Source organism: Drosophila serrata, unplaced genomic scaffold (assembly GCF_035046125.1).
Source record: "Drosophila serrata isolate PLE 108 unplaced genomic scaffold, ASM3504612v1 contig_240, whole genome shotgun sequence".
Lineage (NCBI taxonomy): Eukaryota > Metazoa > Arthropoda > Insecta > Diptera > Drosophilidae > Drosophila > Drosophila serrata.
Window position 1 is genome coordinate 195,577 of NW_028257138.1, and position 26,714 is coordinate 222,290.

Consider the following 26,714-nt stretch of genomic DNA (forward strand, 5'->3'; position numbering starts at 1 on the left):
GTTGCCAGACTGTAGAATTTACTTAGGACTTACATTTTACACGTAAAAAGTAGTAATGATATGAATTTATCGATATCAAACATCGATATCAACAATAGAGTGCCCAGACGATTTTTGAAGAAAAAACGCCAAACCGGTTGTTTAGTCAACAAATAATTGTTATTTTTATAAATATTTAAAGTTTAAAAATTAAAACCGATATAAATACTTAGCAATGATGGACGACAATGAACTGGAACAAAAGTACTCCGAGTGTAGGTAAAATTTCTCTTAAAATCCCGGCTAAAACTAAGTTCTCATCCTATCCCGAAATAGATCTTGGAAACTCAAACCATACGGCCTTGGAAAACAGTCCCGAAAAAGCCACCCGCTGCCGGTGGTCCCACGAGGAGGTGGAATCCTTTTTTGCTATCATAAACCAACTGAAACTGCAAATTCCTTTAAGGAAAAACCGCAATGACAAAGTCTTCAAGGTGATTGCTCGTGAGATGGCCAAGCGCAACTATCCCAAGAGTCCCAAGCAGCTGAGGGTCAAATACCACCAGTTGAGGCGTCAGTATGTGCGGGCCAGGAACGGCGGCGAGTCCTTTGACCACTTTGCCGAAGTCCACGAACTGATGCAGGGAAATGAGGGCTCAGATTTTGAAGCCGAACTGGAGAGTGAAAGCGACGCGGAGGCGGAGGAGGATCTGGGCTCGGAAAGCGAAGAAGAAGAAGGTAGGTGGAGTGATTATTAAGGTATATTCTATTATAATATTATTTTATATTCCATTATAAATCTATAGTATTTTGTTCTTAGCTATAAATATGTCGCGTGCTGCCTTCCTTAAGGTTTTTCCATTCTGATTTACTGGCATTTGGTCGGTGAACTGCACTCCGGCATGGAGTTGTTTGTATATGGGCAATCGGTGGGCCACATAAGCCACAATCTCCTCTGCCTTCAAAGGAAATCCCTTTCTCTTTACAACAAGTGCACCTGCCTCATCACCCACCTTCTCGTCGTAGATGCCAACCACGCAAACATCTTGCACTTGGCTGAGTTCTAATATAACCTGTTCGATCTCGCCGGGCCAGAAGTTCTGCCCTTGGTATTTGCAAATGTCCTTGCAACGGTCAACTATGTAAAGGAGGTTCTGATCATCAAAGTAGCCTAGGTCTCCAGTATGAAACCAGCCCTCAGAGTCACGAATGTGTACAGACTCTTCAGGATTTCCGTAATATCCTCGCCAGACCAGCTCCGTGTGCGCATATATCTCTCCCACCTGGTTGTGCCTCAGGTTCTCACCGTTCTCGCTTACAATGCGAATTCGGACACCTGGCAGTGGCCTGCCTACCGTGTTGCCATTGTCAATACCAAGAGCCATTGATATATTACCGGATTCTGTCAAGGCATAGATCTGACTTATCGTGGCATTTTTACATAGCTTCTGGCATCGCTGAAGGGAGGACTCAGAAATAATGCCACCGCTGCAGAACACGCTGCGCAGAGAGGCCAACGACTCTGAGTTGGCCGACGGACAGTTAATCAGGGCAGATATGTGACGTGGTGCGAAAACAATGGCACTAATCTTGTATCTTTTCACAAGCTGCACAAGATACTCAGGAGTTACTAGAGTTCTGCTCAAGATGCGCGTGAATCCAAAGGCTGTGTGGGATATAAAGCTCGCAACTCCCGAGATCCAGTCGAGAGCGGCGTAGGAAAAGCCAACGGATTCGCTGTTCAACAAGGCTGACGGTGTTGGTAGAAGGCTTCTGTTAGAGATGCAGACAGCCTTGGGCAGACCAGTTGTGCCCGAAGAGCAGAGTATGGCCACGGTTTGATCACCGCCCTCCTTCAAGGGTTCCGGTCTGGAGGAATATCTCAGTGCGTTTAAGTTTTAGGGAAATATATCTTGTACTTACTCGTAAAACCTTTCAGTAGGGGAAGGATCCAGCAGGATTTCTATGTTAGGTACTCCTGCAACAATATCGGTGAGAATATATATCTCCGGTTGCCATTTCAACGTAGCCTTGTGTATTTTTTCGTATATTTTTCCATCGCAGAATACTAATGAAGGCTTGGTTAGCGAAAATATATGTTTTTGGGTGACTAAAATTAGCAATTTTATATAAATTTAATATATATATATATGATGTGTAAATAAGGCAAACCTGCATCCAGCACTGGACTAAGTGAGTGGAATGGTGTTCCATTCATCAGACAGGCCACACCTAAAGACAGCAAATATTTTGAGTTTTCTGCTGATATACCTATGACATCCTTGTGACCTAGGCCACGTTTCTTGAAGAACTCAGCTAACCGAATGGCCCAAGTAAGCGACTGATCAAAGGTCACTGTTTCGCCGTTGTCATCCCATATCTGTATAAGAATATATGGTTTTTATTTATTTACTTGTATTTATTTGTTATTTTACTTGGCATATGTTGTCGCCACACTTCCTCATATTGTTGAATATGATGGCACCTAAAGAGGGAACATCTCTAGGGCTGAAGGCTACTGGAAGCCCACTCCATATATTTTCCTGCTCATTGTAGGTTACGGGTAGCTGTGCCATAACTTTATTTAACTTTTAAAGTTGGTTTTCTAGATACACTTAACAAGTTACTATAACTTAATTATTTAGAAAGTTGTCTTAAACAAAAGTGGCAGCAGAAACACCTGACTAAACTCGTAATACATGAGAATTTTACTTTGTACGTCGTAGCTATTTATATATTCGCTCAGCGGTGCATACAGAATTATCAGTGCCTTATCTTAAATGCATTCTAAATAAAACAAAGGACCGCTTTAAAGATATAATAAAGTAGTGAGGAGTGCACCTTCACCACACAAAACTTATCATTTCCTATAAAATAGTCACGAATTAGGGTAATTTTAATGTACACAAAAATCTTTGTTCATAGTTTAGTTATTTATTTATTACACTTTGCATATATTTAAAAATCAAATAACTCCCGCACAGATGCCTTAGAAGCCTCTTCTTCGTCAATTCACACCAATGCCCGTTGCAAATGGACCGAGGGCGAGGTGGACCTCCTCTTTGACCTAATCCACACGCTGGGTTTGAGGACGGCGCTACTTCGAAAACGGAATGCCAAGGTCTTCAAGCTGCTGGCCAAGGAGATGGCCAAGCGGAACAGCTACAAGGGTCCAGACAAGCTGCGCATCAAATTCCAGCTACTCCGGCGGATGTACAATAAGGTCAAGAACGGCACGGGGGAAACCTTCGAGCATTATGAAGCCATGCGACAGGTCCTGGATCCCACCGAGGAGGAAGCGGCGGCGGAGGCGGAGGCGGAGGCCAATGTCAGCAGTGCCAGCGAGGGAAGCGACTTCAATGACAGTGATGACGACGAGGGCGATGCTTCGCAGAGAAGCGGAAGTAATTAGCGCTTAATACAATTTCCAATATTAAATTTAATTTTAATTGAATTTACAGCTCATTTTTGGACCGACGAAGAGGTGGATGCCTTTTTGCTCATCATCCGGGACAACGGTTTCTTTCGCGCCTTGGACGGCTCTCGGAAGCGAAATTTCCAGACCCTCGTACATATTTCTAATATCCTGGCGAAGCAGGCCATTAAGAGGACCCCACACCAGCTGCGAAATAAGTTGAGATTGCTATTTAAGCGCCATCGCGAGGCCAAGGAGCATGGCCTGGACAATGTCCGGATACTGCCCCGTCACTTTAAGCTCTTCGACGAGATTACCGGTACTTCGCCGCGGGAGAACAGGAAGCGGGTCAAACAGAGACCCATGCGACTGATTAAATCGTCGCTACCCAAGCAATCACCGGTGAAGCTTCAGCCGGAGAGTGACACCGAGGAGGAGTCCAGCTCCACCTGCGATCTGTTGCGAGCTGGCGGCGATGATTACGATGAGGATTACGATGATACTGCCGTGGAGAAGGAGCCCACACCGCTGGAATCTCTCAAGGCCATTATAGAGGGTCAGAAGCATCTCCTGGCGCAAATTAAGACTGCCAACGAGACCCAGCTAAGGCAACAGCGGGACCAGCAGCAACAGTTCCTCGACAAAGTCACCCAACTGATCCGGCGAGAACGGGAGGAAACCCTGCGCAGGATCAGTGAAATGCTGGCGCCCCCTTAATAAATAATTAGAACCCAGCCGGATCGCATCAAGCTTCTAAAACTTTTATTGAATTGAATTCGAAGTTATTGCAAAAAGTTGTCATTATTTTTATATAGTATATATATGTATGTCTTCTATATTCATATCCTGTGTGTGTCTGTGTACTTTTTTCCTGCGACAGTGACAGTGTCTCGTGTCCTAGTGGCATTCTCATTCATGGTGAACTGAATTTCGGGGCTGGCAATTCGCAATTGTCTACGATTTATCTAGGTTTGTATAAGTATATACGTAATTTTGAGAGATTTTCTTTCATTATTTTGATATGCTACATTTTTTTTTAGGTTGTATTATTCTTTGGGATTAAGTTAACAGTTTGGGTTTAGGTTTTAACATTAAGCGAAAATGCTCGTAATCTTTGAGTTTCGTTATCGTGTTGCTTGTATACACATCTGTATAGTATAGTATATAGTATATATATCTTGTATATTGTTCGTTTTACAACAACTAAGCAAGCTCGTCATAAAATATGTGTTGCACTCGACAGACCAAAAAAAAAAAAAAATAGAACAGAGAAGGTATTTTGAAACTGAAATGCTGCTCTGCTGATATATATCAAGTATTATGTGTATGTTCGTTACGTTACGCTCAGGCACAAAGTGTAAATTACAAATATCTCTCCGCATCTCGCAAAACCATAGGGAGGAGGAAACACAATCAATCAACGGATGCTCTCTTTTGGTGGTTAATTATTGCATTCATTTATCTAGCGGTGTGTGTAAATTAGTTATTACTTTTCATTATTTTATCTTGTGTCTTTTGTGTCTCTTGGAGCACGGCTGAAAGCTTGGCTTGACTTGGCGGCGGCTGCTTTATTTTTCTCAGTGTATGTTTTTGTGTGTGTTTGTGGCAAGGTAACAACAATAACAAGGTGTGTGTGTGTCTAAGTGGCTGGGATCTCCGGAACACAATCTAAGAGCTGACCGGCTCGGGCAGTGGATTCTCGGTGATGCGTATCTTGTTGCTCTGGGCGCCATAGTAGAGCGTGCCCGAAGTGTCCGTGGTAACGTAGGCACGGTTGCCATTTCCGCTTCCGGCGGCATGGCCATTCCCATTTCCGTTCTCCAGATCCATATCCTCCTCGTCACCGCTATGCTCGTCCGCATTGTTATTGTCCCCCTGATGCTGGCCTCCCGTGTTGGTGCAATTAATGGCCGTCTCCCTTAGGCGATTTCCCACCCGTAGGTTCAGCTGCCGCTGGCGATCCCGCTCCCGTTCCCGTTCCCGTTCGCGCTCCTCCATCGCCTGCTGCTGCTGCTCCCGGAAGTTGGCGAAGAAGATCGAGGAGTACGTGTGGTATTTGGTGCCGCAGGGCGAACTCGCTGGCGTTGACAGCGGCGTTGCTGTGGCAGTTTTATTTTTATAGGTGGTTGTTGTAGGTTGTTGTTGGTTGTTGATTGTTGATTGTCAGTTGTTGGGGGAAGGTAGTAGTAGTTTGGCTTTTGTTATTTACGTTATGTTACTTGAGAACATGTAAGTTGTTGGTTGTTCTTGATGGGTGTTTTTTCTTTATACACTTTCTAAAAGGCTTGGCTGCTGTTTTCGAAATGTTTTGTATTTTTTGTGTGTTGGTGTGTGGTGTGTCTGTGTGTGTTCTTCGCAGATGTGGTCTAAATAATTTAAGTTAAAGTAGGAAAAATAATGCAAGGATGCTAAAATCTATAAGCTATATTAAAGAGTTTCGAAAAACGACTAATCTCCTGAAATGATATTCCAACGATTTTGTGGTGAAATAGGTAACCCTTTTATAAATAAATTCCTTTTTCTTCTATTGGTGTACTTGACAAATCTTCAGAAAATATTTCTATTTTAATGAAAATTAATTTAAAGCTAACCTTTTATTTTATTAAATTTGGAAAATGAATCGTCTATTATATTTCTTTAAACCCTACTTAAGAATAGAAGTTAGTTTGGCTGTGGAACTTATTAGACTCTAGTATCACCAATAATATCCTAAGCGATTTGATTTCCTTTTAGCTTAAATATGTTGTTATTAATTTATTAATTAAAATTTAAGTTTAAATATTTCAAAATCTTAACAACCATTATTTAGAACACAGAGCTGTCTTGTACGTGTAGTGTCTGGTGCATTTAGCATGATTCGAGATGACAATCTGCTTCTGCTATTGTTACTATTATTATTATTATTCATATTATTGTTCTTGTTGTTGTTGTTTTAGTTGAGATGGATGGAGGGAAGAGAGGAGCAAGCTGAGCGATGAAATTGCGATGAGAGAATACTGATGAACGGCTACTTGGATATGGCATGCGGATGGTTGTTGATATGGAGCCACCTGTTGCTGGGCGAAGAAGTTGCTGCCGATGGACATGTTGCTGCTGTGGAAAAAATACGACGCGACAAGACGCTAGCAAAGCTACATTGCTTCGATTCCCTCTGACGCCGATCCGATTCTTAATTCGAAATTCACGTTCTTCGTTTTATTAAGAATTCTCAAATATACAACAAAAGCTTACACTTTCAATTTTCGTTTGATTTTTTTAATGTTTTTTCGTGTTTATTATGTTTTATATTTTCATTGTTTGTTGACTTTGCGTATGATTAGTGTATGTAATATGTATATAATAGCGTTGTCATGTATGTATATTTGTATAAAGTGTGTATATAAACTTATTGCTTCCATATACTTAAGCTGCGTTGTGTCTGTGTAGGTGAAAAAAGCAGCGCATTTTTGCAAAGTACAGTTCCGAATTGGAAGGGTTAACAACACTGTAGATATTGAAAAAAAAAAACCCGTTTTTGAAATGCTTAATTAGTTCAGAATCACCCAATCCAATGTTAAAAAATGAAATATATGTTGGTCATAAAAAATTTCGAAAGAAATTTCAATTTTACTTTTTGAATCATTTAATTCATAAAAGAATAATTTTAAAATCACCTATTCCATATTTCTATCTAAATTTTGAATACAATTTCCTCACAAAAACTGTTATTTTTCGAATATATTCCCCATGTGCATATTTAAAATTTAGTGAATTAAAGACTTAACAAATATTGTAGCGATTACAGTGATGTTTATCCCTTGCAAAGGGTAAAAACGGGTGAAAAAACGATAGGTATTTACGTAACATACATATAAGCAATGCGTTTTTATTATTATTTAATAATATGCATGTAGACAACAAACGAAATGGAAACTAAATTTGCTCCTTCTTGTTTTTATCTTTTCCCTTAGCTTACAAACTAAAATTCGTAATTATTACAAAAAAGCGGATTAAAATATAAAACAAAGGAGCAACAAAATAAATTTCAATGGAAATCACAGAAGTGGAGAAACCGGAACGAGAGTTTTGCCCATATGGAAAAGCGCCAACTTGATGGAAACCCCAGATAATATTTTCGAGTGGTTTTGTTATAGTTTTGGTTTTTGTTTTGGGAAGGTGGGTTTCTTTCTTTTGGGGGGAGGTTATTATCCAAAAGCTCTCGCTCTCACTCGGCGCCCCTACGGAATTTAAAGGGGGGCTGTGCCGTTGCTGCTGCTTCTGCTGCTGCCAGTGTCGCTGCTCTCTACATTCGCTCTCGTTCACGCTCTGTCGGCGGCTTTGGTCGCCATTTCACTCACTGCACGCTCAGCTCAATTTGCGTGGAACTGCTCCGACTGGCCATTGAGATTTTGCGCGCCAACTTTTGCAGTGTGCCAACAGCTTTTTTTTATTTTGGGGGGGTTTTCGAAAATTTGTTGGTGATTGTTGTCGTAATAGTTGTAGTTGTTGTTGTACATTGTTTTTTGTTTTCAGTTTGCGTGTAAATAAATAAAACAAATGAAAGGTCAAATAAATTAAAGAGTTTGTCGTAAACAAAAGGCTTGTGGGTGGGTGGATGTGTGTGTTTTTGTGGATAGCGTGGTTTTTCAGGTGAAAAGGAAAATTAAAGAGCATTGGAGAAGCTTAGAAAGAGCATCAAGTTCCTAGCTACCGAGGTGGCACTGTACTCAAACAAGCAAACTACGTGTAGGCAGGCGAGTGTAGGTCAATTTAGCAATTAGAGGCTCTTTTTGGGATTTAAGATGTTGAAATAATTACAAAATTAAAAAAAAAAAAAAAAAAATTGTACGGAATTAAATTTAAATATCTACGCATAAAAGAGGAAACATTTTAGATATGATTAAATTAAGAATAGTTTATAAATTTAATACGGTTCACATTCTATGTTGAAGAGAAAAACATATGGAATTGGTTAGTTTTTCAAAAACCAACTATATTTTAAAAAGTCTTTCAACACCTTAAAAAGCACAGAGAGCCTCCATTAGCTGGGCGTATGTTTATTTTGTGTGTATTTTTGTCTAAGCTCTACTTTGCCTATATATCTGTATATATATACGAATGTTAATTTGAATTATTGTATTAATTAATTAGCTAAATGCATTCCAACTAGAGATTTTTGGGTTTTCGTTTTTGTTTGTTGCAATTTTTTGTTGGGTATGTTTACTGCTGCTGGGTGCTGCCTCAGGTGGCAGATCTTCCTACTGAGGTTTCTCGGACACTACGATCACAGGTGCGAAATATATATATGTGTGTGTGTTGTTTAGGCGCAGGTGTGTGTGTACAAATATACATACCATATACACACGATTATTATAGTTATTTGTTGTTGAAATTATATAGAAAACGCGCAGTTGCATTAGTTAGCGGTTATATTTGTTGATTTATTATTATTTTTGTTGGGGGAATCAGAATTAGAAAACCAATTTCAAAACGAAAAGAAAATTCAGAATTAGAATAGAATTTAAGAGAACGGAACGGAGGAGAAAGTCGTAGGTTAATGCAGCAGAGACCAGGTCGATGGAGTGAAGTTGATTGAATGGAATTGGATAATGGATAATGGCCATGAAATGGAGGGTCGCGTGTGAGAAGTTATGGATTTTTATGGGGTTTATGGCGGTGCGGGGATTCGAGATTATCATCGATTGAAGTTGCAATTTCGTGTGGTAGTTTTGTTTGTATATATTTTTTCATTTGGATTTGTGTTGCGTGTTGTTCGGTTGTTTTTTGGTATTTTTTTTTTATTTTTTATTTTTTTTGTATGTTGGTTTAGCAAAAACAAGCAGTTTTGGAGAAAGGAAAAAGAAATGAAAAACAAAGTAATGAACATCTTGAAATATCTTTTCTTGTTTTGTTTGTCGTCGTTGTGGATGCGAAAATGCATTAATTGTGTTTTATTCCTAACTATTTTTAGGGGGAAAAGGGTGGGATAATATATATATATATGTTTATAGAAAGTAAACGCTTGATTTTCAACAACTTTTCGATTTTTATTTTGAAATACTTTTGTTTGCGTACAAATACTTGGGTTTTTTTCAACATAAATTTGAACGAATTTCAATTTATTTATAGTTTTTTGTTTGTTTTTGGTAAATTTTCTTTTTTTTGTATAATTAGCCAATTTATAAATATAGAATTTTGCACAATCAATACTCCGTTTTTTTGGTTTCGTTTCATTGCATCTCAAAAAGCTTTTGATTCTCAAAAAGATACTCGCTTTAGGCTAAGATTAGGTTTTTGGGGATCGCGTGTGTGCGTCGTAGTGTATATATATATATATATCTTGAGTGTCTCTATATAGAGAGTATTCAGGGTCTAAAAGGAACTGAACTGAACTGAAGCTATGGAGGAGGGGATCTTACTCCTTAGGGATTTTTGTATGCAAAAAACTGCTAGACTGAACACCGTCCCAGTCGCCGGGTCTGAAGAACTTGGCTAAGGTTAGGTTAGGTTAGGTTTGGGTTGAGTAGTAGTTGTTGTGGGTTAATAGAGGGTTTAGATAGAGTGGGTACAGAGTAGTAAGTAGATTGAGTTGAGATTGTAGCAGAGATTGCTGAGGTTGTTCAGTTGTAGCAGTTGAATGTTGCTGTTGTTCTAGTTGTTTTTTTTTCTGGTTGTTGTTGTTGTGGTGGTTGTTGGTGGTTGGTGTGTGCGGTGTTCTAACACTTACCGTAGCCCTCGCCCTGCAAGAAGAGCCGGAAGGCTTCGGCCAGCTTGGCCGGCTGCTCCTCCAGCACCAAAGCGCAATCGGAAATCTGTTAAAATATGAAAAATGTTATTGAAATCAATAAGAAATCAAAGGGATTTTGTATATAGTTGCAGTTGGAATAATGGCAAGCCATTTCCTTTGCCATTATACCAACTCCAACTAAAAATCCAATATAAACTCTCTAAGAACCTTCATCCATGATGAGTTTGTGGGATCCAGGCGGCCATTGAAGGTCACCGTATCCTCCACATGCGGTGACAGCGAACCCGTGATATTAATCACCGGCATCTTCAGCGTAGTGGCCGCCGTCTCAGTGCCCGGGGTGCCCGGTGGAGTGCGCGCCAAATGGAGGTCATTGCGATGAATGTACGCATTGATCAGCATGGCCAGGTTGGTCGGGTTAACGCCTCGCTCAAAATGCTGCTTGTACATCTGCACCAAGTCGTGATTACGCTCCTCCGGATTGCGGCCAAAGTGATGCCACATTAGGTAATCGATAACGCCCTGTGTCATGCCCTTGGTGCGCAAGAAGCGGGCGTTGAAGCTCTGATAACCCCACTCGATCCATCCCGACTGCGTGGACACGCAGTTGATCAGGCACAGAGCGCCCACCTTATCCGGATGGGCATGGGCGAAACGTGCCAGAATATTTGCTCCAGCGCCCACACCAAACCCAATCACCGACTTGAGGCCAAAGTGGGAGAGCACAAACAGCAGCTGGGCGGCCAGATCATCCATGGTAGGATACACGTAGCTGTGTGGGCATACATATCTTCAGTCAGAAAAGGTCTGATTATTTTAAGATCAATTCTTACTCCTCTGGCAAAGTGGGGGCACCCTCTTCCTGTCCAGGAGCAGTCACATGGTAAACACAAAAGTTCTCCAGCAAGCCTCGCATCACTGGGAAGTTGAAGAAGCCAGCAAAGCTGGTGGCATCTGATAGATAAATCCAATTGGTTAGCTTGGTTTTATGAGAACTAAATTAGACTACTCACAGTTGAGGCCCAGATCGTGATAGGTGACAATGGCCGGCTTGGCCGTATCGCCCTGTATGGCCACATGGACATCGCCCTTGTCTGTGGGCACGCGTCGCTGTTCGCAGGCCTCCAAAATGGAGCCGCGGGCATTGGGGAATTGCAGCTGCACAGAGCGCAGTTCGATGTCGTCCATGGGATCAACGGGCATGGTGCTGCAGGAATAATAACAAACATTGATGAGTAAAGGAGTCGGAGTTTAGGTTTTTCTTAAGTTAGAGCGGCAGCAGCAGTGGCAGCGGCGGCGGCAGCAGGGTCAGCTGTTCATAGACACTGGCATCCTGTGAGTTTTTAGAGTGTGTAGGTGTGTCCTGGTTATCGGGGAACTCCTCTAGAGGCTCTAGGACTACTTGATCGGAGGGCATATTTATATATATATTGCAGGCATGAGTTGATCTCGCTGCTCGACTACTCTCTAGTTGATGGTTCATGTTGTATGCAAAACTCAAAGAAATCAAGACGTTAAGGTAATCAATCGATTGGTTAATCAAACATTCGGAGAGATACTTGGGCTTCGGGGGGATGCTGTTACGGGGTTTTAGTAGTTATATTTAACTCAAATCTAGGCAAGTACTTGCTTACAAACTAATGGTTGTCTCATAAATCAAATGCTATGTGAAAAGTTAATCAACAAAAGTAACTTAAAATAATAAAGATAAATCATAAGGAAAACTCAAACTCTAGACTTTATTGTCTGTTTTGGGGTGTGTGTGTATATATATTTATATATATTATAGTGTATTTAGTGTGTGTGTTGCATTTTATCTTACATATTCGAAGGGATCGGATATCGGAGATTCGTAATGGGGGGTTGGGGCCTAATTACACACAATTTCCTGGCTGTTTATTCGCTAGTATCGGGCTCTAGTCTTTTTTGGCTTACCCGAGCAGGTGTGCCTCCTCGGCAGTGTGTGTTGGTGCTGACGGCATCTTGGTGGTCAGTGTCTTACCGGATTTGTCGCGGTCTCTGAAAGAGATTCTATGAGCATGCAAGCAAAGAATAACCAAAAGGAACACAAAAATCGAGGCAAGTTTCTGGCTGACTCTGTTACAAATCGGCTAAAAACTTTCATCCTGTTTTATATATCGTATATATCTTTTTGGATTTTTTATTTTTTGTGGAATTGGAGATCTTATAAGTATTTTTACAGGTCGGGTTTTGGAGAGAGACAGAGTAACACAGACGACAGAGAAACAGGCACAGAGAAAGAAAATAGAGAGTGGGAGCAGCATGGAGCCGGCTGGATGAAGTTGGTGGGTGGTTGGGTGGGTGAATTCTCGCCAAGGTCTCGCCGGGGCTCCTTACGTAAAACGTAAGCGAATGAGTCACGCAATGTCATTCGGGGTAAATGTCGATGGATGAATGTAAGCGCGATGTATGAAAATGGCAAGCGACAAACAAACAAGTGGCGCCAACAAAATGAGACCAGCTGGCATACTAATTTGACTTTCCTTTCCTCGGTCTTCCGCCTTCTTTCACACACACGCAGGAAAAGCGTGGAAAACTTTTGTTTACCGTCCCTCGCTCCCTCTTCTTGGGCTAACACACAAAAAATAAAGGCAACTTTTACTGCAGGGACCGAACTCAATTAGTTAATGCCGGAGGTGTGGGAGCAAGCAACTCGCCCAGGTGAGGAGGGATGAGAGTTCATTATCCTCAAGCAGCTAAGGCAAGGTATATGTATGTATAAAGAGGGTCATGGCTCTTTTCATTATCACCTTTAATTGGTTACGTGATTGGGCCTGTAAGCATCCCACAGAGAGTAATTGCACAAGTCCAGCTTATGACATAAGAAATATTGATGGTATGTCAAGGAAAGGTCTTCAAAAATAATCTAAAACCTAGAAAGAGGTCTTAGTTTGGCTAATGTGTAGCTTGAACCATGTAAACCCATGAGAAAAAGGCTTCCAAATATAATAAGAAGTAATATAATAGGAATTTAATCGTTCCTTTTGTAGGAAATCCTTTTAAACTCAGCTTTCTAAAGACTATTTAAGTATATATATTACTTTAAAGTTTCTCAAGAGTAAAATTTCAAGTAACACACTGGTTTCTTTCTTAATAAACCATATTTTAAACACTACTTTGTCATTTGAAACCCAGTTTCACCTGGTAAACCAGTAACCTTAATTGCTAAAAGAGAGACACACATTAGCTGACTAATTACAGGCCTTCCATAAATCCATTATTAATCTAGACAATCAATTTCTGAAACAGAGCACGCGCATGAGCCCCTTGGGGACGGTGGGCAGAAAGTAAAAATATATGAAATGGAGAAGAGCTTGACGCTGAGGGACCGACTCCTGGTAATCAGATGTTGGCTTACTTAAGGCTTCTTTGCTTTCTTTAAATCGCCCAGCAATAACTGAGAAATCCCAGCTAAAACCGGTATGTATCAGAAAACTCCAAGCACAAGAAATAAGTAAGTGCAATGCACCGGCGAACGGCAAGACTGTAAACAGTAAGTGCGATCTGGAGTCGGGAATATACATATATACATATGTATACACTGTTTTCATATTTACGAGGCAAATATTAATTGGACTAAATCACAGGGCAGGAGGCATCACTTACGAACAATGTCAGTACGGTGTCTGTGCGGAAATATTAATTAAAACCACTTGAGATCGTATGAATAATTTCCAAGAGTGGACGCAAAAAATAGAACGAATGTGGGTCGCAGCCGGCGACCAACTAACTAAACTAAACTATAACGACCTGAGAGACACAGCTAGACTCAGCTTTTAGTTTATTTTCTGAGCTTTGTTTGCTCTGCTCTCGGTTGGGGCTTGTTGTATTGACAAAACTGCAAAAACTGCAAACTGCAGAGTGACCTTGAGCCATGGCTAACCAGAAAAGAAGTTACATTTCCTGCTTGCTTATTTTTAAGGGGTCTACACTATAAACAAATGCTCTATTTAATGGGAATTTAAATGAAATTTGTCGAGATCTAGTCAATTTTTAAACGCTTAACAATCATCTAAACAGTTACTTAAAGTCTGTAAATTCTATAGACAATCAGAAACTTATTTAAAGCTCCTAAAGAATTTCGATTTAAAGTTTCAAGACTTAAATCTACTTTCTGGGGTTTTCATAACATTTCCAAAATGTTTTTTTAAGGATATATGTTAATAATCATAATAATCACATAATCATAATATTCCACTTTCCCTAATTAGCTAGCTGGGCCGCTTTAATTTCAATGCTGATGAATGATGTAATGCGATAAATGATGTATGTAATGCAAGGCTTTAAATATACATCACATATATATATAATGCTTTCTTCTGGTGGCGGCCAAATTCAAATCAAATGCAAAGTGCCTTAAGTCAAGAAAAAAACCAACACAAAATTGTAACTAAAAACAGAAGCTCACAACAACCACAATCAAAGGCAAGAAAAGCAAAAAGAAACAAACATTTTGGATAGACATGCAATCGCAATTAAGCTTCAAAGGGGGATTTTGGGGGCCTGGAAAAGCGGCAAAGGGAAGCTTTGATGTTCTGTATTTAAGTGAGCTACACTGCGAATTAGGTGTTATAAAACTTGCCAACTTTGGTTTCTTACATTTATATATTTTATAGCCCTTAGATATTACACTTGAAATAATATATTTGAGTATGTAAAACTCGATTTGAAATGTACAGATGAAGCTTAGCTAAACATTTTTTTCCTTATTATTTAAAGAGCTAATTAACCCGTGTCTAAGCTAGACTAAGTATGGTAAATAATGCTAAAAACTTGCTATACCTAAATTAATAATATTTTTAAGTGCCTTTTCTTGTTTCCAACAGACAATTATTTTCTAAATTGAACAACAATAAATGAAAACGGACTTGTAGTCTAGTAACTTGATTTTTAATCACATAGAATTGCTGAAGTTCTAGAACCCCAAAATACACAAAGAATAAACCTTTAAAAAAAACCCAATCCTAAGCACAATCTTTCAAAACCTCCTTAAAGAAATATCAACAATATTCCACTGTTTAATAAGTACGTTCAGTATGTGTTTTTGTTCTCAGTGTAGGAAAAAAAGAGTGGGTCAATTGGTGATTGGGCTGTGGTGGTGGACGTGCTAAAAAGGGGGGCAATATGGTACGAGTAATTCAGAAGGAGGAGTCTTGTGTTCCGGCGTTGGTGATTATTAAGAGTGATTGGCGAAGGGCTCACCGTCGCGCAGCGAAGAGAAGGATCCCCTGACCTGGGGCTGGGTCTAACTTACCTGGCGCCAACGCCAACGATGACCGGCTGGCGCTCCGTGCGGAGCAGATCCTCGCTGTCATTTGGCGAGGACTTGATGGCCTGGCCAAGCGCCCGCTTCATGCTCTCAAAGACCGAAGGCGGGGCGGTGGGCTCTGTGGTCGACTGATAGATGGCGCTGCCATTGCCATTGACGGCCGGCAGCGATACATAGCCGCCCTCGGACTGTGGCATGCTTGGTCTTTATGTTTCTTTTCTTGCTTTAGTTTATTTAACTCTTTATATCAGTTAATGCCCAGCTTTATATGAATTTGAATTTGGAGTACTTGTACTTAGCTGACTTTGATTTTCGGTTTTAACAAAAGAAAAACTGATATTTCCACTGTGCATGCAAGTGTGAGTCGTTGTTGTTGGTGTGTATTGGTGATTGTGGTGTTGTTGTTGTTGTTGTTGGTGCTGCATGTTTTATTTCATTTTTTGTCGTGATTTTTATATTAACAATGCATTTAATTCATCAGCAGCAGCAGCGTCGAGGTGTATGTTTTTTATTTATTTGATTTTATTTAGCCGGCAGACAGACAGACATATACAAAGAGCAGTTCGTCGATTGATTGAATTTATTTAGATTGAATTATATGTATATATATTTGGCAGCAGCGCAGCAGCGGCGTCACAAACGTCACAAAACATAAATCATATAAAAATAAACAAGAGAAAGAGTACACAAAAAATATAATAATAACGAAAGCAACGAAAATAATGACGATGAGTTTTTGAGTCACACCAAAACCAGATTGTCAGGGAGGTTCACCCACAACAGCTTCGAATAATGATTACCACGGTTAATATAAGCACCGAGCCATAACTACAGTGAGACATTGCTAACACCGACATATTTGTTAGTTAAGCCTTAAAGCCTTGCTTTACTTCTTAAACTAGTTTATAATGTGGAAAAGCAGCAAGCAAATACAGCAGAGATTGGTAACAAAATAAAGCCACAACCAACTTATATTATTAGCAGATATTTAAGGAACTTTTAGGCCTTGAAAACTCAAAAAAAAAGGTATACAAGAGTTGATTCTTTAACCTATTGATAAGATAAGACCTGCAAATAATTATATGTAGGGGGAACGAAAGTGATTCATCATATTTTTGGGAATTGCAATATTTATTTGGCATTATTTATCAAATACAGACAAGCTTATTTATTTATTTTGCTAAGCCTCTTAAAGCTTTTGCACTATAATGCCATATTTAATACCCCAACTCTTTACTAACCTAGCTAAAACTTGGTAGAGATTTTGTAAAATTCAAGACCTCAATAAACATTTGGCATCGTTAAGCGCTGGCATTGCACGGGAAAACTGAGCCTGGGCGTCAATGTACGTACTTGAAAGAAAATATGCAGGCCAAGCCGCAATGTAGGGGGGATGGAAACACGCAGAGAGAGAGAGATAGGGAGAGGGAAAACTGCATCAACCTCATAACCCCTAAACACCCTAAAGCCCTGCCATTCGCCAGAGCACATATGCATTACATTAACCCAGTTTGGGCCAAGGGTTTGAGGCCTGCTCTCCACGTGCCCTGGCTTAAAGCCAAAAGTGGGCCAAAAGCATGAAAATTTCACACATACCCAGAGGACAAAATGTGTGTTGTATGCACCCCTCTTTAATTTTCGGGAGGTCTTCGAGCTTCTGGAGCTGATTAAGTGCGTCATGCGAAGCAAATTTATCAACTAATAATCACCAGACAGCAACAAAGCAAATGCAAACGCTTCAAAACTAATGACGCAGCCCCACCAGATACAGATAAAAGTATATATAGTATTTATATATATATATACTACAACAAATGTGTAACTGTATAAACTCAGACAACAAACAACACAAAAACTCGTTATAAATATATACTTTTTTGCGTCTTACGTTATAGAACCCGGTCAAGCTAAGCAATTTGAATTCATTTCCAAGCTGGGACCACAGTGCGTATGATGAATGAGCCTCCAGGGTAGGGCGGAGAAAAAAATATATAGAAAGTTATCCAGTAGAGGAGGAGCTTCACATTTTAGAGTTTTATTATGCAAAGGCCAATGGACTTGAACATTTTATTGCTCATTACCCAATTTAGCTGCAATGTTATCTGCATAATTTAGCCATTCAAAAGAACAAACTTTTGTCATAAAAAAACAGAAACATCAGCAGATCAGGGAAAAAGTAAGGCAGTTATAAAAATTGTAGCAGAAAATCAGAAATCATGACTTGATAATTTTATAGATTTTACCAAGCATTTGCTGACGATTTTTTTGTTATCTTATCTTGTTATCTTGTTCAGGGTTCTTGACTCTCTCTGATTGCTTTTCAGAAGCTCTTCAGAGATCTCTCACATTTTTCTTCAATTGTTATGGAGATATCTCTTTACAAACAATGTGTTTGTATAATGTAGAATATGGAAAATCAAACAAAGAAAATAAGAGTTTATCTCAGCTTTTATTGAGTTTGCTGTTATTTCTTTAGTAAAAATATATTTAAATGCATTATCAAGTTACTGGAGGAAGTTGTTGATGAAAGGGAAGCCCTTAGGTTATATTCACTCAGTAAATGATTAATGTATAAGAAAATGGTTAATATGAAACCAAATCACCAAATTTTATATTTGTATACCTTGTTTATTAGGTTATTTATATCTACAATTTAAAATCCAATAGATACCGCTCTTAAAACCTCACTGACAGCACATTTAAAGTTCCTGCAGCCGTAGGCTAGGTCCCAAATGGAATTTCCACCCTCTCCCACACGGAAAACTCAGTCAGTGTTGAGCTCAACTTTGACCTTTGCTGGGCGATTTATGGGCGCTGATAAAGTTGCGCTTGCACTTTTCACCTCGGCCACACGAAATGATATAATGACACTAGCGTCGCCATATTCAGATACTATATGTTTTATATGAACACCCAGCTAGGCTTTAGCGATTTATCGACGGCATCTGGGGCACTTCAATTCCAATAATTGCAGACCCAGCCAGCGTATAGTGTGCCATTTATGGCGAATTATTCATAATTGCGATTGCACGTGAAGGAGGCACTCTCCCCGAGTGCGAGGAGTGCAGGGCAAAGACACTATTTTCTTTTTTATTTTCCTCGAACCATGGAAATTAGCTTGGGCGTATGACGTGCCTTGGCTCTGCCATAGTTGCTTTTCCGGCCTTTTGCCAAAGGAGCACACGGGAAAATATCGACAATTTGGCACGGTAGCCCATGGCAACCGTTGGCAGGTCAACGGGCAACAACAAACCCGGCTCTCTTAGTCAATAGTGTTGCATACTATATACATAAAAGTACCCAACATTTCGGGTTTCTAGATTACCCTAAAATCTTAATTAATTTAGATTGTATTGACAGTTTTGTGGTGATTTTATTTACTTGCTAAACCTAAGGTCAGGTTTAAATAATTTACAATTCTAATTTTCTATTTAAAGTTTGCTTTTAGTAAACTCCCAAGACTTCCCCTACTACTTGTATTTCAAATACCTTCAAAGGTGGCTTCTCCCCCATCTGCAAAATATTTTCCAAACTATTCTATTGACTGCAATTTGTCCGAGGCCTTCAAGGATATCCGTGCCTCCCGTAGAGACAAATTTGCAAAAACAGAAATTATTCAAATGTTCTTAGGTCTCCTTCAAGCGGCACTACTACTACCTGTTCGGAGGGGGGCGTGGCAATGGGGAGATCAGAGGTTATGGGGCCAGCAAATCACATAAAGGAAATGTCACGCTATGTCAGGCCGCAGGCCAACGAAAATACGAATAAAAAAAAATAAAACAAGCAGAAACGTACCAAATCACACTCTGCTCAACGTCAGAGCGTTGTTGCAGGATACACTGGGGAAAATATTGGCACAGGAATGCAAGGATATTGGGGTATACTATTGTAAGAGTAGGTTATAGGAGATACTTTCTTCGTTAAGAAGTTGGGGTAGTCTTTAATTTATTTTTAAACTCTTGCAGGGTTATGCAATTTTTGTCAGAAGACCGAATCGCTGTATTTGTATATATACATATATATTATTGATCAGCATCAAAAGCCGAGTCTTCCAAGCCATATTTGGGCATAACCATTTTTGAAAAAATTTGTTTAATTTTATGAGGGGTTAAAAAATAATTTTTGTTAACCTTATATTAAGTATGAATGTTTTCTTGGCTTAGTTATGAGTTTTTTAAACTCTCATTTGTCAGAGAAAATGAAATATAACAAATATAAATATCAATTTAAAGAATTCAAATGCGTATTTATTATAAATTTCGAATTCGTTCTATAATTCAATTGCAAACTGTAAGGACATATAAACTTCTGATTAAGCAGTTAGCTTCCTTTTTTGTTCCTTTGTGTGAATGAGTTTGTTTTAAAGTCTCGTTTTAAGGATTTTATTAAATGATATGAAGATAGTAATTCTTAAATTTAATGAAATTACCTCCAGAACTTTGACTCTTTTTTCACGATTAATGTTCAGGATTAGACATAAATAATATTTTTAGAAATTACCCTCCTTTGAAGGCTTTTAAAAATTGCTAAAATCTTTCAACTACAATTATTATCCAAGTGTTTTTTTGGACTATATATGAGGGGGCGTCGACGTGGCAAGTAGGGAGGTGTTGGGTTGTGGGACAGCAGGTTGCTCTACTGTTACGTGTTTGCAATCGATTTGAAAGTTACATAAAAACAGAGCCACAGAGCAAGGGCAAAAAGGGATGGCCAGAGAGAGGGTCAAAGGTGGGAAAAGAATGCCATGAGAGTTGGTAAACACCTGAGCGGACAACGAACAACAACAACAGCAGCAACAAGGCGCCAAAAGCAATTTGTGAGCTCAACTTTTCTTTGTGTTTGTCTTTTATTTTTTGCGTTCTTCCTTTTTTTTTGGTAAACTGACCTACGCATTAAATATGCAGGAAAGTTAAACAGAAGATAGATATATACACTATGGCTAGGATCGGAACAGACGACGACTAACGAATATTGCCTGGCGATGGCGATGGCGCCGACAGGTTACAACTGTGTGGAGTCATCAAAGGGAACCCCACCCCATCGGCCAAATGGTGGTACCCCCCAGGTTTCCACACCCAAAACGCCACCGCCAAGAGCAATAAAATTTCACAAAACAGCAAATAACAAATGTCTGCCCAGGAACAGTAAACACTGTCAATGGTTAAACCAATTAGGTTAGAAGTTGGGGACAACGGAGACAGGTCAGTTGGTTGACGTAAATAAACTGTCAATTTATTGTGCGGTTTGTTTTTTACTGGTTTAGGAACAAAAAGAAAAAAGAAAACTGCAAAACAGCTTCAAGAACCTCCAAAGAAAAAGTTGGGGTATTTGTGGTACTGTGCCAGGGATTAGATACAAGATATAGTATCTGTTGTAATTTTGATTATTTATCACACGACTTCATAATATATTTATTTTACTTTGTAGTGAAGTAAGAAAAAAATGGGATATTTATTGAGAATATCTAAGCTTTTTAATTAAACTAATTAAAAGCGTTTTTAATCGAAAATAATGTTTGGAATATCTAAGAAACATCCTTTTTCAAAGGAAAGTTATATTCAGAGTATTTTGAACATTATTCCCCTTACATACAAGATAAATTATATTCTTATATTTAGATAATTTATTAAGTGGGAAAAAGTTTTGAATTTTCCTCTATTACATTTTTTACATCAACTCCCTTGTGTGTGTTTTAAAACGGAAAAATCATTGAGAAAACTATATTTTTCAGTGCATTATCTCAACACTAGCACTGATTGGGAATAACTTCCAACTGGAAATGCAGCTGGAGTTGTTCCGTAAAAAATGCTTCACTGTGCCAGCTGCTGGAATGATTGCGGCGAAGTTAGTTGGAGGTCGTTTACAGCTGAGAATCACCAGCTCCGGCGGAGAGAGAGCGAGCGAGGGAGAAATGGGAGCCAGAGAGTGAAAGAGAGGGCGCGGAGGAATGGTGGCATTACGTCAGAGCCCCAGAAGCCATTTGGGGCTTGTCAAAATTAGCAGCCAGAAAAGCCAGGAAAACCCAAATGAAACCCGAAACCCAAAACGAATAAAAACGAACATAATAAACTAAGGAATTAGTAAAGATATGAGACAAGCAACAACAACAACAGTGATAACAAGCAACAACAGTAAAAACATGCAGGTGAGGCGCAACTCCTAACAACTAACTGTTAACTAAGACAAAAACGAACAAAAAGAAGTGTGCAAAAATATAGAGTTAGTGCTAATTGGCAGAAACCAGGGGGAAGAAGGTAAAAAAAAAAACAGATACTTGGATGCAAATGAAAAGTTTAGATGAGGCAGCGTGTTTTTTTTCCTGGTAATGGGGGCGAGCGCAGAGATTTGAGAGAAATACAGACAGTGAGAGACAGGCGGAGAGAGAGAAAAGGAAAGAGGGGGAGAAGTGGTAGAGAACTGCAACAAAACAAATGCACACCAGGGTGCACTCGCAGGAAGAGAAAAAAAAGAAGGGGAGCTGGAATATCAACTCCACCTCCTTTTTCCACCTGTCCAATTTGCATTTGTTTTGTTGTCTTGTCCGCCTTTTGCACTTGTATGTGTGTTAATTGTGCCTGCTGTGGGTGTGTGTTTCGGTAATTATGTGTGTGTGTGTGCGCGGTTGGATATTAAAAACTCACCTGACGCTTTCCGTTCTTTTTCTTCCTCTTTTCCTGACCCCAAATGAGCGATATCGGGATTCTCGTGGAAAACTACTGTGATGCCGCCGCTTGTCGTCCGCTTTTCCGCTCTCCCGAGTTGTCAAACAGTAAGAAACACCGTTTGTTAATTGCCACCGCAGAAAAACAACAACAATAAGAACGGAGGAGTCGCCTATGAAAAAATCAATACTTGGTCTCGGCCAACGTTTCTTTTCTCCCCCCTTCCTTTGACTTTTCTTTTACAACTTGTGTAATTGCTGTGTGCTCGTTCTTTTCGCTCGCTTTTTTCTCTCGCTCGCGCACACGCACTCGCACACACACACGCCCGCTGGTCGCGATTGCAATGTAATTTTCTTAATTTTCCTCGGGATCAATTTCAATTTTTTGTAATTTCGCTGCCAGCTGCTTTTTTAGTCTGCCAGCTTTTTTGTGTCTGCTGCAAGCTTTCGGAACAACACGATAGAGGTGGACAACAGTCGATAAAAGTACCAGGGCTGTGAACTCTTGAAAAAAGCTAAAGCTAAAGAAATTAGCTAAAAATCACAACTTTTAGCTAAACACGTATATATCTAATACCTGTACAACAGTCAGTTCATTTTAACATTATATCATTAATTGTAATAACTTAATAAAAAAATACTTTTTTTCGATTAATCTCCTATTTGCCATTTGGTAATTGATTGATCTAGTGGGAAAATAGCTAAATTGGCTACATATACCAGGACCGATTACAATATCGATATCGTTTGCGAAAATAGATACCATTTTACGAGCTGCAAATACATCGATTTGTAGTATTTAATTTATTTATTTTATTTTTATTTTTTTTTCAATTTACTTTAATGTATTTCAATAAATGTATTTACCTATCTATTGTTATTAATATTTTCTGACGTATGGAACGGTTAAACTGCAATGCTTTTAAGTGCCATCACTAAACAGCTGATTCGCTCGACTGAAGAAGAAGAAAATACAGCATGCTTAAAATATAAAACTTTGCGCGTAGTTTTGAAAGATATTTATTAGTGTGAAAATTTAATGAACAACCAGTCATCAACCAAGTACATACCCCTCTGAATTTGAGTACTTGAAGTTATTGATTGCCACATATCTTTTGCAGCCATGCCGCGACGCTACAGATCAGCCCGGGAGCTAGCCAGGCTGAATGCCTCGTTGTGTTCCAAGGACAATGATAATGAATTCGATTCCGACAGCGATTCTGAGAAGGACGAAACTTTGGGAAAGGGCAATGAATCGGAGGCGGTAATGCGACGTGCCCTAGAAGTGGTGCACCACTCATCGTTTCCGGGCCAGATCGCCGGTATGTTGGGTCAGGAGCTGCACGAGCTTGACGAGGACGAAAACCAGATATTTCCAAATTGTTCAGTGGGAGTCCCAATACCCATCTTTCTGCCCCTCGATGGCCAATCGCCGCACATCGAACCCTGCGTGCAGAGACCGCACGACTACGACCACTGGATACGGCTAATGAATAACTACAAGGTTCAGTACATTAGGGCGACCAAGAGGATGAAGCAGCGGGAAAAGAAGCATCAGGAAAATATCTACGATATGAGGCTCTTCGATATGTCAGAGCATATAGCCGGTCAGGAGAATCCATTCTTTCGGGATAGCTACGATTATTATTACACGGGCGGCAACGTCAACACGATGCCCTTCCAAGATACTAACCTGGCCATGCATGTCAGCGGCAAGAAGCTGAACGAGCTGCACATCTCCACCATCAACAGTGAGCCGAATATGTGGCAGACGATTCACTCGGAAGAACTGCAGGATACCTCGAGCGAACTCTTTCAAGTAATGCCCGTGGAAACTTTTGGGGCGAACAATGGCCACATGTTCATGGGGCGTTTTCTCAAGGAGATATCGCTGTATGAGTTTAAGCGCCAGGAGCCTAAAGAGGAGGATGAGCGTGAGTCACCAGAATACCGATTGATTTGCCAAAGCAAATTTAGCAGTGAAGCGGCTCCTTTTACAAGCGCCTGCCAGTCGGTGGGTAAGCCCAACATCCTGGCCTTGGCCAGCCAAGATCGTTCTCTACGCTTCCTGGACATGCTAACCCAGCAGTACGTGGCCAACCATGATGTTTGTTGGGTCAAGGAACTAAAGCATTCCACCAGTACCTGGGCACAATTAATGCCAGCGGATAGAAGCACCTTTCACTTTCTTACCCAACCGGTGCTCCTCACAGTGGACGAGAGATGCGATCAGTCACTGAATCCCTGCTTTGCCAGCAGCTTTCGGTCGAAGACCTGCGAGACCTTCTCCTGCTTGGGCAAGGGCATGAATACCAACTTGCTCTATGTGGCCAGTAATCACAAACTTCACTGTTTGGACCTGCGCTGTATGGGTAAGAAACTCACCGATCGTGCGGTGGTCACGTGGACCCATCAAATGAGCTATCCTCCGTGTTTTATGGACACTTGCGTGCACGACGGCAGCGAATATATAGCCTTGGGAGGCCCCCTGCCTACCGATTTGCGTATCTGTGAACTCAAGGGATCTCTGGCCCAGTTATACGATGAAGTGTTCTCGCCGGCTTTGGCATATGCTCCTCCCTCGCTACAAGAAGCCCTGACAGATGCACGATTGAAAGACAGCGTGGATATCTATACTGATCTTACGGAAAGGGTAAAGGCCTGCATTACCGGTCTTCGGTTCAGCCGCTTGGACAGTAGCAACGATCAAGCCTTTGCCCAGCTCCTGACAGCCAACAGTCTGGGTGATCTCTACTCTCAGAGACTTACGCCTCGCGATGACGGCGAACGCATTCAAGAGATCCGAACGGGCCTGCATACCACCGAAGCCATTCGCTACTATGGCAGTCAAGTCCAGAAGCATGTGCAAAGCAGGAAACTGTGTTGCACCGAAGTGCAATCTAGACCACAGATAAGAGAGATTTTTAAGGAGGCAGTCAAAAGACCTGAGCCCGATGTGAAACCCATGATCATAGAACACATTGATATAGACTGGGGTATCGAGGATACAGAAATTTCAGATAATGACAGCCAAAGTTCCCAGGAACCAAAAACATCCAAATGCAAAAAGGGAAGGCAAAAAAGGAAACCAGATACAAAGGGCAAGGAAAAACCCAAAGAGAAGACCAAGAAGGACCTGACACGTCAATCCAAAGATAAACCAGTTACGTTTAATATAAAAAAAGACAAGGGCATCAATCGTGGATCCTGGCAAAAGTCCGCTTACCAGATGGCCCGCTACAAGGACATGCTTACCGTCAGGATGCTAGAGATCTGGGACATGGAAGATTACGATCCTGCTCGTGATGTGACCCGAGAAATGATAGAGGAAAAGTTGCCAAAGGAACTGAAACCAGAGAACCGAATGGCCACCTGGCTGGATCAACTGTCTAGCGAACCAGCAGAACTACGACTAGTCGTGGAGGCGGATGAGGAGGCCGGACGACTTAATCCTAATCTGGTGCCGGGCACTAATCTACCCAAACTCTATGGGGCCATCACATCAGAGTATACTCAGGTATCCTTCGCTCCGGTAAATGAGGAATATGAAGATCCAACGAACAGCTTCAAGCTTGATCAGAGCGACAGCTACCAGATGCCTTCTATTCTGCAGCCCGGAGAGAATACAATTATAGAATGTGGCTTGGACATCAATTCACCACCCGCTAAGCGTCCCAAGACCAAGTACACCATGGGATTCTAGATTAACTTTAATATTATTTTCGTATTCTTAAATACTAGACGTTAGCTTCGAATAAAGGTGTAATTTTTAGTTGTTAAAGAATTTTTTATAAGCATTTTGTTAACACAAATAAAATGTATTATTATAAAGGAAGACTTATATCGGAAAACTAATATTTGTTAATAGAATTCTGTTGATTGTGAAAATAATGTCTGTGAACCACTAAGTGCCATTGACAGGTTTATATAATAATTTAAATTCAATTTTAATGTACACCATTCACCCTTTCTCTATGAACAGCTGACACAGAGTCTTAGTAAGCACTGATCTATGTTAAATCTGCCACTTAAAAAATCATTTAAATTTATATTTTCACTAGAAAAGGTAAGGAAACCCCTCATATATACTTGCCATTTTCGTGCAAATTCACTGGTTGTGGCTATATCCCCACCGAGATCGGGTTCGTAGGCAGGATTCTCGATTCCTCCAATAGGCTCCACCACAAAACGATCATTCTTGCGCTTAAGGGCATAGCCCAGAGATCGACTTCCCATTTGGGGTTTATTTTGCACTTCTTGACGCATTTCTTTTCTGATTTGAACACCAAAAACACGACTGTTTTGAGAGTGTCACTGATTTCGACTGATTTTTCAATTAATTTGGTCAGTTTACATTTAATTGATTCGATCTATTCTATCTATTGCTTGTCGGAGCTCAGTGGGGCGTAAAACGATCCAAGGGTGATACTATTCGTATCCATGGGAGTGGCCATAGATAGAATATAGAATATATAGTATAGTCAGCCAGAGCTAAGCTCAATAGATATCAGGCCAAAGCTATGGTAAGCTTATCTGACATTTAAAATATATAGTCACCAAGTGACGAAATGTATTAACCAAAGCTTCTGATTTTCGATGAATATATATTATTATTTTTATATAAATATTGAGATTACAGCGG

At 40.2% G+C, this 26,714-nt stretch overlaps 6 protein-coding genes across 41 annotated transcripts in view; 3 read left to right on the plus strand and 3 right to left on the minus strand.

The window, feature by feature from the left end:
- Positions 1–93: 93 nt before the first annotated feature.
- LOC110189321 (uncharacterized) lies at positions 94–5,412 on the plus strand. The gene is made up of 4 exons (XM_086831578.1): positions 94–254; positions 316–717; positions 2,964–3,383; positions 3,441–5,412. Exons 1-4 carry the CDS (start codon positions 215–217, stop codon positions 4,109–4,111), a joined length of 1,533 nt encoding a protein of 510 aa, XP_086687704.1. The 5' UTR covers positions 94–214; the 3' UTR covers positions 4,112–5,412.
- LOC110189711 (uncharacterized) lies at positions 723–2,868 on the minus strand. Its single transcript, XM_020959900.2, has 4 exons — positions 2,415–2,868; positions 2,152–2,359; positions 1,903–2,089; positions 723–1,848 (listed from the first exon to the last, which is right to left on the minus strand). The coding sequence occupies exons 1-4, from the start codon at positions 2,553–2,555 to the stop codon at positions 780–782; spliced, it is 1,605 nt and encodes a 534-aa protein (XP_020815559.2). The 5' UTR covers positions 2,556–2,868; the 3' UTR covers positions 723–779.
- Positions 4,135–25,780, minus strand: MESK2 (misexpression suppressor of KSR 2). 36 transcript variants are annotated; one of them, XM_086831556.1, is made up of 8 exons: positions 22,053–22,554; positions 15,397–15,744; positions 12,057–12,140; positions 11,135–11,328; positions 10,955–11,075; positions 10,329–10,893; positions 10,101–10,185; positions 4,135–5,493 (listed from the first exon to the last, which is right to left on the minus strand). In XM_086831556.1, the coding sequence occupies exons 2-8, from the start codon at positions 15,606–15,608 to the stop codon at positions 5,063–5,065; spliced, it is 1,692 nt and encodes a 563-aa protein (XP_086687682.1). In that variant the 5' UTR covers positions 15,609–15,744; positions 22,053–22,554; the 3' UTR covers positions 4,135–5,062. The 36 variants fall into 36 exon arrangements, with proteins under 36 accessions (XP_086687682.1, XP_086687688.1, XP_020815545.2 ...); XM_086831562.1 differs by having other exon boundaries at positions 4,135–7,793; XM_020959886.2 differs by having other exon boundaries at positions 15,397–15,756; positions 22,053–22,551.
- TAF1C-like (TATA box-binding protein-associated factor RNA polymerase I subunit C-like) lies at positions 23,196–25,907 on the plus strand. Its single transcript, XM_020959436.2, has one exon. The coding sequence runs from the start codon at positions 23,196–23,198 to the stop codon at positions 25,773–25,775; it is 2,580 nt and encodes an 859-aa protein (XP_020815095.2). The 3' UTR covers positions 25,776–25,907.
- On the minus strand, positions 25,774–26,338 carry LOC147643931 (uncharacterized). Its single transcript, XM_086831585.1, has one exon. It carries the CDS (start codon positions 26,336–26,338, stop codon positions 26,045–26,047), a length of 294 nt encoding a protein of 97 aa, XP_086687711.1. The 3' UTR covers positions 25,774–26,044.
- Positions 26,104–26,714, plus strand: part of Fkbp14 (peptidyl-prolyl cis-trans isomerase Fkb14) — a 14,382-nt gene continuing 13,771 nt past the window's right edge. The window contains exon 1 of the mRNA XM_086831584.1: positions 26,104–26,138. The gene's annotated coding sequence lies outside the window, so the exon portion shown is untranslated. The remainder of the gene's footprint in view (positions 26,139–26,714) is intronic.

Bases quoted from the DNA above. Each gene is read 5' to 3' on its own strand.
- MESK2 (XM_020959884.2), bottom strand. From the start codon at position 15,608: ATGCCACAGTCCGAGGGCGGCTATGTATCGCTGCCGGCCGTCAATGGC. The intron at 10,894-10,954 runs GTAAGAATTGAT...ATGCCCACACAG, and splicing joins GCCCCCACTTTGCCAGAGGA to CTACGTGTATCCTACCATGG. The intron at 10,186-10,328 runs GTTCTTAGAGAG...ATATTTTAACAG, and splicing joins CAAACTCATCATGGATGAAG to ATTTCCGATTGCGCTTTGGT.
- TAF1C-like (XM_020959436.2), top strand. From the start codon at position 23,196: ATGCCGCGACGCTACAGATCAGCCCGGGAGCTAGCCAGGCTGAATGCC.
- LOC147643931 (XM_086831585.1), bottom strand. From the start codon at position 26,338: ATGCGTCAAGAAGTGCAAAATAAACCCCAAATGGGAAGTCGATCTCTG.
- LOC110189321 (XM_086831578.1), top strand. From the start codon at position 215: ATGATGGACGACAATGAACTGGAACAAAAGTACTCCGAGT. The intron at 255-315 runs GTAGGTAAAATT...ATCCCGAAATAG, and splicing joins GGAACAAAAGTACTCCGAGT to ATCTTGGAAACTCAAACCAT. The intron at 718-2,963 runs GTAGGTGGAGTG...ACTCCCGCACAG, and splicing joins GGAAAGCGAAGAAGAAGAAG to ATGCCTTAGAAGCCTCTTCT.
- LOC110189711 (XM_020959900.2), bottom strand. From the start codon at position 2,555: ATGGCACAGCTACCCGTAACCTACAATGAGCAGGAAAATATATGGAGT. The intron at 2,360-2,414 runs GTAAAATAACAA...ATTCTTATACAG, and splicing joins GTGGCGACAACATATGCCAA to ATATGGGATGACAACGGCGA. The intron at 2,090-2,151 runs GTTTGCCTTATT...TGCTAATTTTAG, and splicing joins TAGTCCAGTGCTGGATGCAG to TCACCCAAAAACATATATTT.